This window comes from Pelmatolapia mariae, linkage group LG4 (assembly GCF_036321145.2).
Source record: "Pelmatolapia mariae isolate MD_Pm_ZW linkage group LG4, Pm_UMD_F_2, whole genome shotgun sequence".
Classification (NCBI taxonomy): domain Eukaryota; kingdom Metazoa; phylum Chordata; class Actinopteri; order Cichliformes; family Cichlidae; genus Pelmatolapia; species Pelmatolapia mariae.
The window spans coordinates 27,857,582-27,878,002 of NC_086230.1; the positions used below are offsets into that span (position 1 = coordinate 27,857,582).

The following is a 20,421-nucleotide window of genomic DNA, read 5'->3' on the forward strand; positions in this document are numbered from 1 at the left end:
TGGTGCAGCCATAGACGCGTAGTTACAAATAGTAAGTGTGATTACATACAGTAACTCACAGACACTGATATCTTTAAAAAAAAAATATTATGATTTTTGGGTATTATGATAAGGCTATACATTAGATAGACACATGCAAAAGGGAATTAAGAAGCCACAAGAACACACACAAGACGCTAGAGAGCCTTCTGCTGCTTGATTAAGCAGTGAATCAGAGCAGGCATCTTCCTCTTCAGCAGAAGAGCAATGAGTATAGGCTGAGCTGTGTTAGTTAGAATTATTCTGAGTTTTAGAGAAACTATATTGAGACAATTTTGTTCTGTTATCATCCATTCCTCTTCATTTTCTGCCTGCACCCTACAGCAGTGAATACTGAAAGTGTGGCTACCAGCTGCTGCCCCACAGAATTAAAGCTTAATTTAAAGTGGCATCAGTATTGCTACCTGCTTTTAAATGCAATCTCATTTCCTACCTGGTTTAATCAGCGTTCTGGGACAAGTTCCTATTGCTTGTCTCCTTTATAAAACACACAGGTGACAGACAGGGTGGGTTAAATAATAATGGCATTTCAAAAGGAGTTCAATGCTAATATTAACAGAATGGCATGGAGAAGGACTTCTAAATTTGATTCAAGTTTTTTTCCTTCTTCATCTGTCTGCAAAGCGCTTTTTCTCCAAAGGCTGACATCAAAGTTTCCTGTCAGAAAGTCTTTGGGTGGGGGTGTGCTAGACAATGGAGGAAGAAGAAAGGCTAAGAGAGGGAGCCTCTGTTATCACATTAATTATTGCTTCACTCAGAGCCAGAGAACAGCACACAACAGTGTGACTGCTGGAAGTTTTTAAAAAGGAGAAACCCAAAACAAAAAAGCATTCAGTTTTCTAGTGTATAGCAGTGTCTGCTGTTAAAAATAAACTTAAGTTAAATATCTCGGTGCAGTGTTGTGCTATGAGCTGTGATCTGATCCAACAATGTTTGAACTCAGAACAGCTGAGAGAGCTGAATGAGGGAAACACACACACTCATTTCAATTTTCCCCTCAAAGCTACTCACCTTTCATCCTCCATGTGATACCCCAGGTGCCAGAACACGCCCCGGCTAAAAATGAACATTAAAACGGAGTGAAAACACATTTGATCTCTTACTGATTTAGACACAGGAGGAAACAATGGGAGGATGAGAGGAACAAAATGAGTCCCATGCGGCGGAGGACAGATCCCAGTCCTGACAGCGGTCGTCATGGTGCAGCTACAGGACCAGGGCTGCAGCGCTTTCCATCGCATTAAATTGATACAGATTGTTCATCTGCTCCTCCACCTCAGACATCTGAATGTAAGTGCAAACAAACATAGCTGCATGACTTTGCATGCAGTATGTTGTGAGCTCACATTTGAACCCACAGTCACCAATGTGACAATGTTTTTCACTATACCCAACTGCTTATCTGCATTTGTGATTAAAATACTTTTATAATAAGCTCGATCTAGAATAAAGGATACAATCAGACCTTTTTAAAGTCTGTCACTGATTTTGAGGCTCTGGTAGCCTGACCTAAGTCTTCAGATAACTGTTTTTTAAATATATTGTAGAAATGTCATTGTAGACATGTTAAGAAATGGATTTGCTCATCCCTTAACAGCCTGAGGAGTTACACGTATATATGAATACCTGACAAATTAATTAAGGCATACAGGAAGAACTTATGTCTTTGGATTCATCCCTAGTCACACTAACATTACAAGAAATCAAGAAATAAATTTAGAAATGTATTAATGCTACACAAACACAAAAAGTATTGTTCATATTTCAAATGTTTGCTTTTTGCTGTAAGGCTTTTCCGTTTTTGGAAGAGACTTTAGGGCACGTCATGTTAGGAGTGCAGGGGTATTGGTAGATATTTAAAAATCAGAGCAGGATTCATTTTATTTCACAGTTTCAGGGTTTTTGTACATTTTGGCTCACGTTTTCCATTATGATTGAAATCAATACCACCTGCATTTTTCCTTTACGACACCCACATTTACTTCCATTTGACACGTAGCTGAAGAAAAAAAAAAGAATTAAAAAAAATTATATTAATAATAATTATATATTCCAGTCTGGGACTTCTAGTTTAACCAGTTTTCTTCCTAACTGAAGCAAGTCAATTACTTATTGAATAACTGATTCAGAACTGGATCCTGAAATGAGCTGAGAGCTGATATCATAGCAGCAGAGAGGAGAGTGGCTCATTGCTGCCATCTACTGCTGCAATGATAAACCACCATTAACCACAAAGTGAGAACAAGGGCCAAACAACTCTTAATAATATAGGTATATATTTATTCATACGTACATATTCATTTATAATCGGTTAATTGTAAAAAAAGAAAAAAAAAGAAAAAAGAGATTTACAGTAATTTAACTACAGTCATTGTCAAAACTTTTTTTTTTGTTTAAATATCTCAGGTGCCAATCTACCCTGAACACACACTTGTAAGTTCACCTGTTGCCCTCTGCCTCAATCCTTATCCACAACCTTACTCCAGTGTTTAGGATCAAACAAACGGACCCAGAGCGTAACAGCTCGACTTCTGTGTAAACTGGTGGAAGATCTGACACACGCACACGCAAGGTGTTTTGATACTGTAAGGGAAAATAAGTCTGGTGTTTTGCTGTGTAGAGCCTGTAGTGTATTTCTGTACCATGAAAAAAGAAGGAAAAAAACAAACAAAAAAACAAACAAAAAAAAAAAAAAAAACAGATGACAAGTCATTTCTTTTGTACATATATAAATCCTTCAGGAGCAAGTTGAGTACTATTAGTTGTAGTCCATGTTGTCGGCATGCGTTTATGACTTAACCGGTGCACGACGAGGACAAGCAGGTTCGACATCCCAGCTCACAGACTAGATTCCCTGACTTTCTTTTTCCTTGAGTTAACTGTCTTAAAACCAGAGCACAGTGACAGAGTGCATTACATTTCTCCACCATTTTGACTCTTGGTGCTTCTCTAATCCCCCATAAACCCCATTCAAACAAAACAGATCAGACTGGATTACACTGGATTCATCTCTGCTTGTATTATCCTGCTTGTCATAGCTGTCAAATCGCACGCACGCAGACACACCGAACAGAATCATCACTCTGCGTTTTGCATGATAGATGCCTGTTGCTGAGCACATCAAAACCAAAGCACAGGGACATTTGCAGGTAATCAAAATTTTGCAGCGCGTTTTCCTGTTTTTGTTGTATTGAAGCATTTGGATAGGTGCATTATGGGACGGATCCCATTTGGAACAGCAAGGCGTAAAAATGAAGAAGAGAAAAGCACGCTTAATGGGGGAAAAAAGAAAATCTTTCCGTCCTTCTCCTTGATGGAAACATTCAATAAGCAGACCGTACATCACACATACACGTCATTGTGACCGTTAACCCTAGATTTAAAAAAAAAAAAAAAAAAAAAAAAATATGACTCACATTTAACATTTCAAACAATTGCACTGGTGCGAACACTTCTCCTGGACAAAGACTACACTCTGGACATTAACTAACAATAAACTCTGGATAAAAACAAACTCCATCAGATCAAAACTAAGGACTGGAAGAGGGCTCAAACTCAACTTGGAGACACTGAACTTGTGACTTCAAACACAAACAGGCAGAATCCAAACCACAGCAAAACAGAAATACAAAGAAAGCTCCAGAGGAAAATCATGTAGAGGAGAAAGCAGTAAAAGACACATTTATAAAATGAAAAGGGAACAGAAGATAATGAATGAAGCCGGTGCAAGTGTAGGACAAGATAATCCATAAGAAAAGGCGCCAATACTTTAAAGGGCAGGGGAGGGGGCTGAAGTCCATTATAGCCCTCTTTTGTGACAAAAATCATTCCATCATATCTGTCAGCAGGCCAGAGCTGTGCGCTCAAGATTCAGTCAACTTCCTCCACCAGTCTGATCTGGTTGTAACCTCCTGCAGCATCACTGGTCCCAGACAGACTGAGGAGGTCACAGGTGGCAGGGTGCAGCACACTATCACTCCGTCCCCTGCAAGGCCTCATAGAAGTTGAGGAGTCGCAGATGCCACTCCAACATCAAGCACATCCTTTCGCCACTGCGTGGGGTTCACCAGTTCCTCGTCATTGGAACCATCAAGGACTCGAAAACAAGATCGACTTAATGAAATCAAACTAACTGAAAATAGCTTTACTTTGATTGTTTTCAGTTGGCTTTTTCTTTCCATTGTCCTGGTCTGACACCATGAATTAATGCAGTCGGACCTTTTTTGTTGACAAAAGAGCAAAAAAAAAAAAAAGTATCTTTTTAACGTCTTCTTTTGTTGACATGAGCCTTCACATGCCAGAATCAGTTTGTCTCACTCCATATCGAGTACTGGGTCTTTTTTTTTTTAACTCTCCAAAAGCTCCAGCACATATTCTCACGCACATATGCACGTAAACAAGTATGCTCGAGAATCCTCAGAAAGACTCATCAACGGTAATCTCTGCCCCGTCTCATATCATCATGTTGCTGTTTATCTGGCTTCGACTCTCTGACTCCCGCAGTCCTCACGTATTTACATTGAGATTTTAAAAAACTAGAGGTGTTACATGCAACATTTGGCATCTTCTCAAGTCCCCACTTGTAAGCCTTAATTGTCCATTTTTAGAAAAATATTAAACTTTGTCTTCTTTTTTTTTTTCCTCTGCACTATACTGAAGCTTCTGATTGTAACAGAGAGAGACAGAGAGAGGTGAGGGCATATTCGCTGCAAGCGCAGTGTATGCGTTAATTGAGGATTTTTTTTATTTTTTTATTTATGTGTGTGTGTTGTTAGTTGTTAGTAGTCTTCAATTTTGAGATGCCGGTTTTGTAAAGTGTCTCATCATTGCTTTATTGTAAGTGCAAATAGCTGCAAGTATTCTTAATAAAATAACATAAAAAAAATCAAAGTTTCTGCTGCATTCTTGTGGGGATGTTGGCAGTTAGGTGGCTACATCGCTGCCCCTCTTTTGAAATAAACAGCCTGTAGAACCAAGCGAACACTGGTCGTACTCAAGTGCAGTTCCTGTCTAGAGGTAGCTGTTGAGTTGACCTTTAAACACTAAGGGAATTGTGTTTGGGAGTTTGAGTGGGATCTTTCAGCCATGTTTAAAAGCTCAAAGTGCTTGATAAGTAAAAAGCTGTAATGGTTTTCCGTTTGAAGAGCCGGACTCATTCGTTAGGATTTTTTGATGACGAGTTAAATCCCTTAATGGTGATTACATTTTTTAAAACATAAACTTCTTTGTAATACTGGTGTGTCCACTGAACACAGCCCAGGAATGTCCTCCAAAAGTTAATCTGTGTAAATGTGTCTCTTCACTTGAGCTTGTATTAAAGCCTGTTGTATATGTTCTGTTTGTGTGCAGTGGTAAGATTTAAGAACTTTTTGGGGAAAGTTACCCAAGACCCTGTAGTGTTGTTTGGCTCTCTCCCTCTCTCTGCAGCTCCAAAAGGGGGACACACCAGCATGTAGTCTGTGACAAGGGGCCAGGAGTGGCGGGGGGGGGAGCAGGTCAGGGGTGAAGTGACTCGCTGCAGGGAGCATGTACGAGGGACACAGGGAGAGGGAAGAGGGGGCTGTTCGCTTTACATCATAGCAGGACACAGCAGCGGCAAAACCTCTGACGGCTGCCCCCGACTGAGGGGGGTGGAGTGACAGGAGCGAAGTATGCATGCACTTTGATGTTAGGCAGATGAGTCTGTAGTAAAAAAAAACAAAAAAAAAAAAAAAAAACACAAACGAGAGAAACAGATGGAAATGTATTAATCGCTCGTACAAATATGTGGAAAGCTGTTCTGGGACATTTAGTACACCAGTAGCTATAGCTTTGCTGCAAACCTCAAGTTTATTTTTGTTTCAGTAATCAAAAACGATGTCAAACTGCTGTCGACACAGTCAGGCTATGTCTGATTTTCATTCAAATTCAAAGACTAACATAGGATTCAGTGAAGTCTGACTTGATCTGGACAGAGTGTTCACTCACTGCTGTCAAGGAGACAGTTTGTTTTTCACAGCTTAAGTTTTGATTCATCACTTCATGTGGGTGGATCGATGACTCAGAGTTTCATTTGGACAAAATGCATGAATCCGTGTTGTCTGATTCCACCCTCTGCATTACATCTATACTTAGTGATCATGCTGATGAGGAGGAAAGGTTAGAGAGCACCAGTCTAACCTCCTACATCAATAGTGATAGTAGTTTGCATTTTCAGCAGTCTTCTGTAAAAGGACATTACAACAATGTAAGGCACAAACGGCTTGACTGACAAAGCAACTCTAAGAATGCAATACCTTTGTGTTAGTGTTTGTGCTCTTGCTACACAGCATTGTTTACAAAGGTAAACAACTAAACATCCATAGTGGTTTCACACAAGAACTCTGGACAATGTCGGGAGAATCAAGTCCAGACATTGTCTTTAGTTGTCCTTTTCCTTATACATTACACACGACAGGAGTTGTCTGTTTTACTTGTTACCACTACTTGAAATACTCTGTATGCTTTTTACAAAGCCTGGCGCCTGGGTAGAGCATGCACCAGTCACAAAACTCAATTAATTGCTCTACTTTCACACAGGTTAACATGAACATCACACAAACTTTGTGCTAGGTAGTTAAATGTCTGCTCTAGCTGAGACAGACATTTGGATTTTAACAAATGGTCATGTGAAAAAAAAAATTTTTTTTGTTTGTTTGTTTTTTAAAAAAAACCAAACAAATCCTGTAAAAAAACTACACACTCATCCCATGATTCAATAAATTGTTGAACCATCTTTAGCAGCAATAAACTGAATCAGTTGTTTTCAAGATGACTTTATTCATCTCTAACATTGCTGAGGAGGAATGTTGGAGGAGGAACGTCCCACCCTTCTTTACAACACTGCCTTTTTTATGCACAGCTCGCTTAAAGTACGGCCACAGCATTTCAGTCAGGTTTACGTCTGGACTTTGGCTGTGCCTTTGCAACACCTTGATTCTTTTCTTTTTCAGCCATTCTGTTGTAGACTTGCTGCTGTGCTTGGGATCATTGTCCTGCTGCATGACCCAGTTTCAGCTCAGAGTTAGCTGTTGGACAGATGGCCTCACATTTGACTCTAGAATAGGTTGGTATACAGAGGAGTTCATGGTCAACTCAATGGTTGCAAGGTGCCCAGATCCTGTGGCTGCAAAATGTTTAAAAGTTACATACTGCTAATATGCAGTACTTTGTTTCCACCATACATGCTCACGCTGATCTTATCTGAAATTCTTCCAGATGCCTTGTGATTTATTCAGATGCAAATCTGCAAACCTAAGCCGTGCTGCCTATTTTTAGAGAGAAAAGGCTTTCTACTGGCAAACCTTCCAAACAATCCATGTCTGTTTAGTGTTTTTTATTTCTGCCCAATTGTCCTGTCATGAACATTTAAAATGCTTACTGAGACCTGCAGTTTCTGAAATCTAGTGCTTGGGTTTTCTTTGCATCGTGTGATCTTAGTGAAAATTGACTAGTACGTCCACTCCTGAACTATGAACCCCACTATGAAACATCTGCTTTCATAGTGGGGGTCACATTTGCTGATGATCAGTTAATCAAGTGCATTTGATTAGCAGCACCCGGCTGCTACTTACTCAAGAAGAAGCAGTACGGATGTATTTAGGTTTTTTTTCCCCCCACAGGGCTGCTTACAGTCCTATGAGAATTGTTTTTTTCACAAGCGTGATAAGATTTATTCAGTGTAGGCTCAAAAAGAAATTGAATGCATTAACATCAGCAGTACAATTCATGTTTACCATACATTCTGCAACTGAACAAGCACTTACTCATTACTCGTAGCCCACACAACTCACCCTTAGTCTCTTAATACCGGCGCGAGTGATCTGCTGGCAGTCATAGAGCTCGATGCGATCCAGACTATGGCAACTCTTCAGGTGCTCCAGTGAGGCATCTGTGATCAGGGGGCAGTTGTCCAGCTCTATCACCTCCAGACGGTCATGAGCACAGGGGCCACTGCCGAGGTGTCTGATGCCATCATCAGTAATCAGCTCACAGTGGGACAGACTCTGCAGGAACATTGTGGTACCAATACAGATGCTCTATTACTAAACTGTCTATGAAAACAGCCATGACATTATGCTTGAAAATGCTGCAGGAGCAAAATATGTTGGCAAGCGCACACTTACCAGGACTTGCAAACGGGGGCAGTGGATAGATAACTGGATGAGTGTTCCATCTGTGATCTGATGCAAAAGTGAAAGGAACACAATTCTCTTAAGTGAAGAAAAGGAGAAAATAGTTCAACCATTATATACCATATTGTTTATTTACCTGCACACATTCTTCTAAATCCATCTTCTCAAGCTCGTGACAATTCTATAGGGAGAAATAACAGAGAAGAAAAGAGATTGCATAATCACTATGGATTTATGCATTTTAAAGGATTTTGTTGGATCCAAAGTTCTGCTTGCCATTTATCTGCAATGCAACCAAGAGGCAGACACCACACTCACCCTTGCTAATGTAGTGAAGCCCACGTCTGTAAGCTGAGAGCAGCGAGCCACTTCTAATATTCTAAAAGGAGGAACACAATGAAGAGTTATACAGTTGAAGGATCACTTAGAGTCCAACATTTTGAGTTCTTTCACACTTAAAAGGTAACTGGCTCTACAGTCACAGGCCTCAAGATATCTGTATTGCAGACGGGTCGGTGTAATATATTTTATTTACATTCCATTTCCTCAATCCTGCAATCTTTAAGCTTAAAATGAGAATTCAGGTCTTTCTTTTTGGAATTTGAAAGCGTAAGAACAGTCTCCCGAACATCAGGCAGCCAGGATAAATATTGTCAAACAATTTGAAAACACTCTTGAAACAAAGATTAGTTGGATTTTTATGTAAAACAAATTAAATATTTTGCAGTTTCTCGCAAAACTCAGAACAAAGTTTGATGTGTAGGTGTGTGACGTCACCTGAGGCGGGGGCAGTTCTGTCCCAGAGCATGCAAGATGGCATCTGTGATGTTGCCACAACCTGACACACACAGAGACTGCAGGCGGTGACAACCCCGGCAAATTGTGATGAGGCCCTCATCTGTGATCTGCTGCTCACAGAAAGACACAGTACGTGTTTGTGTATGAGGGAAGTGAATCAAATCAACATCCACTGTGAAATGTAAAAACATGCCAGGCAAAACTTCTGTGTTGTGCTCTCTGGTAGATGTGCAAAAGCAAACAGTGTACAACCCTGTGTCCAAAATCAGTTATACAAACTATAACAAAAAGCAGAATAATATCAAAGTGTCACCTTCATATTAATATGAAAGCATCACTTTCTTTGGGATGCTCTTTATTTACTAGGTTAAATACAAACAGTTTGTATTTAACCTAGTTCTGTTTTTGTTTTTAATTACCCTCTTTTCCATTTGAGCATTTACCCACCAGAACCGTCAAGAAATATTTGATCAAATTCATAAAGAGCATACATTTTTAAAAATGAGTTTTAACAATTGATATGGTGTCTTTCTACTACTGTCGATATTGTTGTAAAATTATTAAACGTAACACATTTGAGTTTTTTATTTTTGTAGGTGCTGTTTTAGAAAACTCATAAGATACATGTTAAGAACACGTGAAAGAAAGCTTGCTTAGAAAAAGAAAAGAAAAAGAAAAGAAAAATACTAAAAAGCAGATGGCAACAAAAAGAAGGCTATAGTGAAACGATGACAAAAATCAAAGACGAGAAAGAGATGCAGAGGGGACTAACTGGATTGTGTGAGCAGGCTTTAGGGTCTGGATGTCCGTGTTCTGTGTTTCTTCTATTCTTGTTAAATGTACTTACTGAGCATGTCTGCAAGTTCAATGTGACCAATTCCGGACAGTGAGCTCCGATATGCTTTAGGGCCTCGTCTTCTAGCTGTGGAAAAAATAAGCATTGGGAAAGAAAACTGATATCTCAATAAGGAATTTCATAAGAGAAAAAGTCTAAATCAGTGCAGACTGTTCTTTTTATTTATTTACTGTTTGTTTTTTTTAATCCAATGTCTGTCCCTGATGGTATGCTTTGTTGCACGGGAAATTATTTCTTTTATGTTTGCAGCTGCCGCTTTTTCTTGCAATAAATAAGAAGAACTAGTGAAAGTGAAGATGACAAAAAGTCTAAGATTAAAGTGGACCCTATTCACTACAGTGTTGACCGATAGAAAACAGAGCACCTAAGAAGTCACTACTTTGAAACAGAGGAAAAAAAAAAAGTTTTCTAATATGTTCAATAAAACGTTACACAGAATGAAATTGCCAGCAACTTATTATAACATAATCACATGTGTACCTGGGTGCAGCCCTTGAGGAAAAGACATTTGAGACCAGGGCAGGAGCGCACCAGGGCCTGGATGCCATCCTTCGTGACTTGATCACACCAGGAAATGTTCAGCTGCTCCAGCAAAGGACAACCCTCACTGAGAATAGAACAAAGAAAAGGGTGAGCAGCGGAAACTTGCAAAGGATGAAAGGTGCAATGACAATTAGGGGAAATGTTAAATGCATAACAAAATTGAAATCTTCTCACATTATTCGTATCTCTTCTGTGACTTGTGTAGGTTTAAAAAGAAAAAAATGAATCATAGCCAACAAGTGGTACATAGGATTGAAGGGGACTTATTAAGCTAATTTCCAGCTTCATATATTTATTCTGGAACTCAGCTAAATGGTCATGTTTAATAGAAGGTATTCACCACTGTAATATTATGTTTGAGAGGGGAAAAAAAGAACAGACATAACAGGTTCACTTTGATATATGTGCTTTAATATTAGTGGAAAAACAGTATATCAAAATAACAACTGGGCATACCTGAGAGCTTTGAGTGAAAGGTTGGTGATGGAGGTACACGAGGCGAGGTCCAGGTGCTTTAGCTTTGGACAAAACTTACTGAGGCTATTACACGTGCTGCAGAAGAACAATACAGTGATAAAAGGTGTATTATGATATGTTAGATACATTAACCACACTGCTGCATGGACTGTTACTATACCTGTCTGTGATCTTGGTGCAACCGTTTAGATTAAGCACTTCAATGTTCCTGCAGTTCTGTGAGAAAGTCCTACAGGGAGGGGGAGACACAAAGTCATTCTGCACTTTTCTCATTGTCTCCCCTCAAGGACTGAACTAGTATGAGAATTTCAATTAGGCGAGGTCCTCACTAAACTCACCTCAGGGCACTGTCACCCACACCCAGGCAACCCCGCAGGCTCAGCTTCCTAAGGAATCCCCCACATCGCTTTGAAATATTCTCCACCACCCGACCCTGCAACAAAAAGAAACATACTCTTTCTGCTGTATTTGTTTCTACAGCACCTTTAAAGTACTGAGTATAAAGTGACATATAAGCTGCAATCATAAAGTTCACAGACTCCACCTAAAACAAACAAAGATGACACACATGGTTTACATTTGGCTCATTTACCCTTCAAGATCAACTCCTCTTGCACTAGAAAGCCTCCAGAGTCCCAGCCATTTTTACATTGGTCTCTTAGAGTTCATTGCAGGTCACGTTCGTATAAACCGCACATCTGCGATTTCTCCGTGGATCTCAAAACTGACACAGCATTAATGTGTTCTGGTGGTTAGAAATTGTTCTGTGACTCACAGACCATGGCTGCTTATAAGGGGAGTACAACCAGGAGCATACTGGTCATTATTTATTTATTATTTTTTACACATTGATGGGGTTGAGAATTCATCTTGCAGGGTTAGACTGTCAAAGTGGAGTTCTACTATTCCCCAGAGCTGTTCTATGGAGGACATATGACTGAAATAACCTGAACTGTTATACTAAAAATGTAGTTTTACACCATACCCAAACAGTTTTCACCCACAAACCATCCTGCTCATCAAATTAGTCTCTGACTTCATCATCTTCTTCACAATTAAAACTATGTTGATACTGGGATGGGCTCAAACCTAGGGCCATAGATGGTTATTGATACACCCAAGGAGATCCAAACAAACTGCAAGCTGAAGATCCAATGAAGGTGATAAAAGTGGAACTTCCAGGCAGGGCCCAAAAAAATAGCAACTGCAATTTAAGGGGCACAGTTCTGCGTAAGAAGACTACCATGAAGGGCAGATGGGTCAAATTTGAAGCATGATTTCGTTTTTAATATTTGGAGTTGCAAACATTTATGATCGCATCTGTTAGTAATAAGATATAATGAAATGGACCAACTTCAATGTCCCTCTGAAAGTCAAAGAGGTCGATTCGTTGCCAGTTGCTGCCATCCAAGGCCAGAACATTCCAGGACTAAAAGCAGGGTGCGGAGGGGAGTGGACAGAAATTCTGAGTTATTTAGCATGCACACGCAGAACACATACTATAACTGAAACCACACACGCACACCTTGTGAACACAGACTCACCCGTGAGACCTGGGCACAGCGACAGAGTGTCACCACATCCAGAAAGGAGAAGATTCTAGAAGACAGACAGGGACGGTTTAGAGACCATGATCCCTGCTGCCAGAAGCTTCCTCTTTACTGCCCTCAACGCAACCCTGTGTGTGCTTCCCCTAACAGCAGAGTGGTGTTGACTAAATCAGCTAATATTGCTTTTACTGTCATCAAAAAACATTTCCCTGCTTGCAGAACAGATATGTTTTCTTAAAGTGAGGTCCTGACGGGGAAAGCATTTCTTTCTAAGGAATATAGTTGGATACCGATTAGAGGATCCTACAATGCAGCAAAAAACTGAATTGAGGTTGAAGCAGGGATGCAGTGAGTTGCAGCAGTCTGCCAGCCTCACAAATTACGGCACTGCACCAGGCCAAGCAGCACAGAGTCAGCAGCCGCAACACAGACAGCTTGGCTGGCAAGGCCGAGGTTTGAGTTATGGCCTTCATTTTCTGTTTGCTAAGAGGCTTGTGAGCACCCCCTTTTTTTTTCTCTCAAATCAATTTAAAAGTTTTATAACCATGAGCACCTGTTTGTAATTATGCTTTTAGCACTGGTTGAGCAGTGGGTGTGTAGAGCCAAGAGAAATTGGCATCCTAGTGTTTGGAATCTTTGTTTAAAAAGGGCAAGTGAACATAAACGATATGATTGTGAGACACACAATATTTGCGTGTGTTAGGGTAACACACAGAGAATGGAGGTGCTGCCTTTGAGTATGATTTTGTGCCGTAGTAAAGTCATGAATGTGACTGTGGAAATTTCAACATGCAAATTTTGCTTGCCTCAAAAAAACAAACAAAAAAAACTGCAAGTAAGTCAAAGTGCATCAAAATGTCACTCACCTTAGCAACAGCTCTTTAGGCAACTTCTTATTGATGACTGCCTCATCACTATTTGTGAACATCTAAAAGGGTGGAGAAGATAAGATCAGTCCTGGAGGCTATCACAAAGTGGCTGGGGCCCCTTTCATCCCCTCTCCTCACTCAAGGACGGCCCCAACACATAAGCAAGGATAAAAGATCGTAATCTCATCAGCTAAGATGGATTCAATGTCAATTCCCAGAAAACACGAAGGGTGACAGAAGATAAACCAACACAGGACACAGCGAGGTGGGACTTTGTACTGTCAACTACAAGGCTGCGATGGCCTATGCTTTCATGTTATCTTTCCTGCGTGCATATTCCGTCTTAGTATACGTGCTATTGAGTAAGACCCAGTGTTCAAAACAGTAAGTACTGAAACTTTAAACTGGAATTGGTTACAGTACCATATATCTTTTGTGACTCTAAGACAAATAATTCCAGCTTCAGCAAACAGCTAATGGGTTTCCACACAAATAACTGCATGCTGTGTGAGCACAAATTTGAGTCTAATTCACAGAAAAAAAGTCACAGTAAACAAAGAGACAATAAATTTGCATTCATTGAGTCCCAGCTACACACACCCTTCTTACTGAGGAATTTAGGGTTCCCATAATTTGTGGGAAATGATACCGTGCTAAATCACTGAATGCAAGATGTTGAGACAATGGTCCTTGGAAACACGTACTCAATCACAACAGGATGAATAAAGCAACATCTGGCTCAATCCATTTTTCTCCAAAGATTCAGAAAAAAAACCCGTTTATACCAGGGGCGGATCTGGCTTGTAAATAAAATGTGGCGGAAGGCACATGTTAATTACATGAGGTAAAAGATTTATGACAAGATCAACAAGGTGTTTGTCAATTCTTATTTGCACTACTTGATAGAAACAAATACCACCAATTCCAAAAAGAAAGATTTATTTACCCCGTTTTAACAAAGGGAATGATTTAAAGGTCCCAACAGAGTTCTATTTTGATTATTGGTGTTTATCCTGAAGCCACACAATAGCTTCAGATTTTGAGGGGCGTGCACATAAACCCATTCATCAACTTACAAAAACAGACTGTCATGTCTGCCAGTTGAAATTGAGGTCTGGATCTTTACGAAACACACAAACGCGCACACACAAATAAGGCATCTTGGGGTCAAAGCTGTTCTATGTCTTTCTGATAAAAACACAAACTCTTTCTCAAGCTGCACACACACACACACACTCACACAGCTGTATGCGGAGGCTGCCTGCCAGCGCAGACGTGTAAAATTTTGAGGGAGTAAGAAGGGACAGACATTTGCTGTTTGGATTTGGGGCAAATTGACTCTGACAGCACGCCTTGCAGAGCGTTTCTTTCTGGCCAAATAATCCAGGGCTGTTTCAAAAGAAGCAGATGTGCGTGGTCAACAGCCATACACAGTACCCTTTTGTAATCTACCATAAAATGATGCAGTATGAATGTGACCATTATGTTTTGTCCACTGCTCAGTTATAAACAGCAATGCAGGGGGTTAAAAACAAACAAACAAAAAAACAAACAAAACAAGCTGGGTGTTCTGTAGTTTGTAGTAAACCACTGCAGAGGCAAAGGGTAATTTTATTTTAAGGAAATGCGTAAATGTTCCTTCCTGGCAATAAATAATTAAATCCTAGTCGTTTGATCGATAGGAGGGGCTTATATTTGAGTTTTAGGTTATTATTGCATACATGCACAGATTGAATTAGGCACAACTAAATATGGTGAAGTCAAGGAACCTGTTTAAGGTCAGATATTTAAACCAGTTTAAACCTCCAAAATAGTTGTTTACATACTCTTTCTAATTAGTGAATACAATAAGTGGCCATTTAAGTATCTATTTTTCCAGTCTGTTGGGTGGTCTTTTGTTAACAGAATAAAAGTACAACAGCTCAGTGCTTGCAGCAGAGCTGTGTATTTAACACAACTTCCTTCCCTGCCTTTCAAAATAAAACACTCACTGGCAGACTGCATTTTTGATGACTTACCAGCCAGCATATTTGGTTTCAAGCTTCTTATAACTAACCACCAAAACCTAAAAGCTACTGAGCATACCATTTGTTAAATTTGCTTGGAATTATAATCCTAGGTTAGTGAACAACAAAGGCTTTGTTTAGCTCATATCACAAGTTAAGCCCAACTGATAGATTACTTGGCCAATATCATCAACTGACAGTGGCAGACGCTGTCGATCCCTGCCACGGTGTGACCAAACTCCTATCGCCAATTTAGAATGACCAATTAACCCAACTTCCATTTCTCTGACCTGCAGTATCTGTGAGCCACGGGGGCAAACGAGCAAATTCCACACAGAACCCAGGGCCTTCTCACTTTGAGATGACAGTGCTAAATGTTGCACCACCACAAACCACTTAAAGTCAAAAACAAAAAACAACAGCTGTAATTTACAAATCTCTACATAGTTTGTCCAGCTGAGCAGCTTCATTGTTTAAAACAGTCTCGATCCTTTTTGCAGAATCCCAGCCCTTCCCCATTCCCAAGGGGTCAAATACAGCAGATATGTCAACAGCTAGAGTCTCACAGAGATACATTAAGTGTCCTTTGGCACTGGCATGAGGTTATAGGAACAAATATGACACATCATGCTTGCCACATATAAATGGTTGTTGATCTGAAAATATTTTACTTGTTATATATTCTATTTATAAGTATTTCGTAAATATTTAAAACTATACTTATTTTTCTTTAACATATGCATTTATATTTCAGATTAGTCTTTACCTTATCAAGATACCAGGTTTATTTTAGATACATATTCCTATTTCTGTTACACTGACTTTAGTTTTTTTAACTGTTGTAGCTCAAGAATTTCCCCAAATCCTGGCTAAATAATTACATCGCATCTTATCTTAGCTTGTCTTAGTGGACCCCTTCACATAGTGGGTAAGAACAAACAGGACAAACTGCAGTCTTCTGGATGACAAACACGTAACTTTTAACCTCCCATTTTGGACTCAGTTTGTCACTCAGCATCTAATATTGTCATGATTGGCATTGGTTCATTAAAACACCCAAGTACAACTTGTATGGTTCAATGGGATCTGATGGAACAGTAGTAGCTGATGCCCCCAACTGATCATATCACGGCTAATCATTTGCTGGTGCAAAGTCCAGCGGCATCTTCACTTTAAGTTATTATCTAGTGTTTTTAATAGACTGCTTAAAAGTTAATAAGCAATTAAAACATCCATTTTCATACTGCTAGCTGATATGTCGATACCCAGATTTTTTACTTCCTAAAAATCAGATTTAATTATCGGAGTTTAATCATTTTATTTCACTAGTAGAGCAAATACAGGATTGGGAAATATATATATATATATATATTGCTCCAACTTGTTTTCATTTGCTTCTTGTTAAATCTAGAATCAGGTTTTAAATCTTCCTCATACACAAAATGTAAAATAACTAGGCCCAGTCATATCTTAAAGCCTTCATAGTACATTGTTATGCTTATGCAGCATTTTGTTCTTAGACAGCAGGCTTACTTGTGTTTCCTAGAGTTTTTAAAAGTACAATAGGAAGCAAAGCCTTCAACTACCCAGCTCCTGCAACAATTATACTGCAACAGGCTTAGGCTGCTGGGTAGCTTCCCATGATGCACTGACCATTTCCTCTTCACTCATTTCTTTTCACCCTCCATGTGTTTAATACACCACAACTGCATGTTGGTAATTATTAAATTCAGCTTATCTCCCATAGTTTGCCTTTTCTGCCATCCCTCTCTGCTCCCACCACTGGTCCCCGAGCATGGTTCTGCCAGAGGTTTCTTCCTGTTAAAATTCAGTGTTTCTTTCCCACTGTTGCCAAGTGCTCCCTCATTGGTGGTCATAGTATCGTTGGGGTTTCTTAAAAAATTTGAAGATCTTTACCTTACAATATAAAGTGCCCTGAGGCAACTGTTGCTGTGAATTGGTGCTATAATAGATCACATTTAATCAAAATTAATTTATTGGCCTTTTGTCTTGAAGAAATTCAAGTTAAAAAACAAACAAACAAACAAGTACATAAATTTGTGAACTACACAAAACAACAACACACAAAACCTTAACTACAGAATGGTCGAAAAATAGAAACACTTTTATCTTGAAGGCAAAACGTCGCCATTTCCGCTTCTCCCCTCTCCTAAATCCAGATACCTTTAAACAGCAGCTCCACCGCAGCTGTCGGGCCAGAAGGTAACGGCCTGAGTCCTCTGAGTCGTCAGCTGTTCACCGTTAAAAATAAATAAAACCACACACAAATCCCACGCTAGCTGGGGATTAAACAACATCAAATGCTCGGGCTATACAGGCCAATGTCAGTTGCCGGATACATTTGTTTGTATACAAGTTCGCACCAAAATATTGAGCTACGCTTGCGCGGCTGCGACACAAAGTTTATGGTAATAGCCTTGCGTTGGGGGGAAAAACCCCCCAACAACGACACTGTAGGTAGACAGCGTACATATGGGCCTTTTGAGACGAGTATAGGTTATGATGTGTGTTACACTGTAGTAGCTCGGCACTATTTTCAGATATTTTGTGCTAACACCGGGTGCAGGTAGCAGACTGAGGCCACCGCCGCCGCAGCGGCTATAGATATAGCATACATAACAAGGTCTGAAAAGAGAGAAGGGGGAAACATAACAATCCTGCCTATAAGGATAATTTTAAGCAGCTTCTTTTCAAAGTGAAACCACTAAATCCTCCACTTCTGCTCATTATGTTGACGTGTGCCGAAGCTTTCCTCGGCGTGCTCTGTGTAGCCTCATTGTCTTTGTTTTGACGGCGCAAAGGGAAACGAGGACAACGTTTAAAGAGCACTCAAAATGCCTTGAAAGTGGCTGCGAGCAGCACGTCTGCTTTAGTGGAAAATACCGACGTGCGTCCTCTCTACGCCAGGCCTCGACAGCCTATATGTTGTTTGAACAACACAACAGTGTTTGACCTAATCCCAAACACTGACTGCGGAAGCTGCATCAATAGCCTCCCCATAAGCGCAGTTTTATAATAATTATAGCAACAGTCAACATGCAGGCCCGGATCCTAGCGATTATATCGGCTATTTTAAATGTGTCTCAGTGACTGTCAGTTGATGGAAATAATTAACTCACCTCAAACCGGCTCCGCGAAACACCATTTACCTCCTTCCCCATGTCGGACGCTGGTAACCGACTCAATGGATTCGGTGTAGGCGCACTAAAATGCAGATACGGGCCCTCTCCACGATTATCATGCTACCGTCCTCTCGGTAGCTCCGGTGTTTTGATGTATTTTGACCTGTACCACGAACCACAAAACCTCTTGTTACCGATAAAAACAAAATATATGGGTTACGAGCAGCAGCCAGCCAGCCATAAGCCACTTCTCTTATCAGCTCGATTCGCCCTTACCTCCTCCTCCCCCTATAAGCACAGCTTTCTATCCATCCACACAATAGCCCGACAGCAATGGGGCAGACTAAAATTCAGCCGGTACAACCCCTACATCCATAATAAATAAATAACATTAATATGAAAAATAATAAATATAATGACCTTGCTCAGTGCGCACTATTTCTTGCTCGCTGGCTGCTCCTTTAACCAAAGCTCACAGAGGAGCAAATATAAATATCAAAGTGGGGTGTCAACCATTTGCCCGCACACGTAGCATGAATACCTATCGAGGGTTTGGGGCCACATGTGATAATTAAAAAGTTAGATCAGACTTAAAGTTCATACGGACTTTGTGAGAAAACATAGGCTAAAAAATATGTTTCTCTTATAGTATGAAACAAAAACATCTAAAGTGAAGTGCATGTCTGATATGAGTACTGTCACTTGAAGACCTTTCCACTGTATTAAAAACAGTATTAAAACCAGAATAGAACCTGTGAGTTCGGCATTTTATTAACTATCAGTAACGGTTAACACTCGTTTTTAGATTATTCTATCTCATCTGCTGTTATTAAACATTCCAACTTTGTTATTGCAATAGGGAAACGCCACTTCCTCGTTTCTCCTCGGGCACACCCCTCTTCAACAGCGGGTCCAATCAGCATCCAAGGACGGCAGCTTGTAATACTGCGTCATCGTAGAGCGTAAACACGCCAGACAACACTGAGCATTCAATATATCTATAGCAAAGCTAGTGATAGTTAATATGTTCTCTTAATTTCTAATTCGCAAATAGTAGTGTTTGACTGGGGTCTGGTGCTCTGTAACTTTAAGAAAACAGCGATTTTCAATTGATCAATTATCTCCTGATGCCCCTAAGGATAAAGAACCCCCTTTTAAAACGTGTGTAAATAATATACTTTTGGGGGGTTCTTTTACTCCCAAAGGTTTGAATTTGAAGAGGACCTTTGCATCTTTTGTTCTTTACTCACTGGCCACTTTATTAGATACATCTGTTCAACTGCTCTTTAATGCAGCTTTAATCAACCAATTGCAACAACTCAATGCATTTAAGCTGCTAGAAATTGTCAAGTAGACTTGTTGAAGTGCAAATTTATCATCAGAATGGAGAAGAAAAAGTTATTTAAGTGATTTTGAATGTAACTCAGTTGTTGGTGCCAGACAGTCTGGTGTGAGTATTTTAGAAACTGCTGATCTACAGGGATTTTCCCACACAACTGTTTCTAGGGTTTACAGGGAATGGTCCAAAATAAAGAGGAAAAATATCCAGTGAGCAGCAGTTCTCTGGGTGAAAATGGCTTGTTGATGTCAGAGGTCAGAGGAGAGTGGCCAGACTGCTTCAAGCTGTGTGAAAGGCAACAGCCACTCAAATAACCACTCATCACAACCAATCTATGAAGAGCAATCATGAATGCACAATACATCAAACCTTGGAAAAATATTACCTGGTCTGATGTCTTGCAACATTTGGATCTTTGGATATTCTGATGGCTGCTTCCAGCAGGATAACATGCCATGTTGCAGAGCTCAAATAACTGGTTTCCTTAAATGACAGTGAGTTCACTGTATTCTAACAGCTCCTAGAATCAACAGATCTCAATCCAATAGAGCCTCTTTGGGATGTGATGTATAATGATGTATATCATGGGTGTGCAGATGACAAATTTGTAGCAACTGTGTGATGCTATGATGTCAATATGGATCAAAA

At 40.0% G+C, this 20,421-nt stretch overlaps 1 protein-coding gene across 1 annotated transcript; it reads right to left on the bottom strand.

Moving 5' to 3' along the window:
* Window positions 1–2,298: 2,298 nt before the first annotated feature.
* On the bottom strand, window positions 2,299–18,699 carry fbxl20 (F-box and leucine-rich repeat protein 20). Its single transcript, XM_063472261.1, has 15 exons — window positions 18,432–18,699; window positions 13,283–13,344; window positions 12,411–12,465; window positions 12,221–12,295; window positions 11,205–11,299; window positions 11,027–11,095; window positions 10,846–10,941; window positions 10,327–10,453; window positions 9,838–9,912; window positions 8,970–9,100; window positions 8,511–8,571; window positions 8,329–8,373; window positions 8,184–8,240; window positions 7,851–8,063; window positions 2,299–5,721 (listed from the first exon to the last, which is right to left on the bottom strand). Exons 1-15 carry the CDS (start codon window positions 18,471–18,473, stop codon window positions 5,614–5,616), a joined length of 1,311 nt encoding a protein of 436 aa, XP_063328331.1. The 5' UTR covers window positions 18,474–18,699; the 3' UTR covers window positions 2,299–5,613.
* Window positions 18,700–20,421: the final 1,722 nt, after the last annotated feature.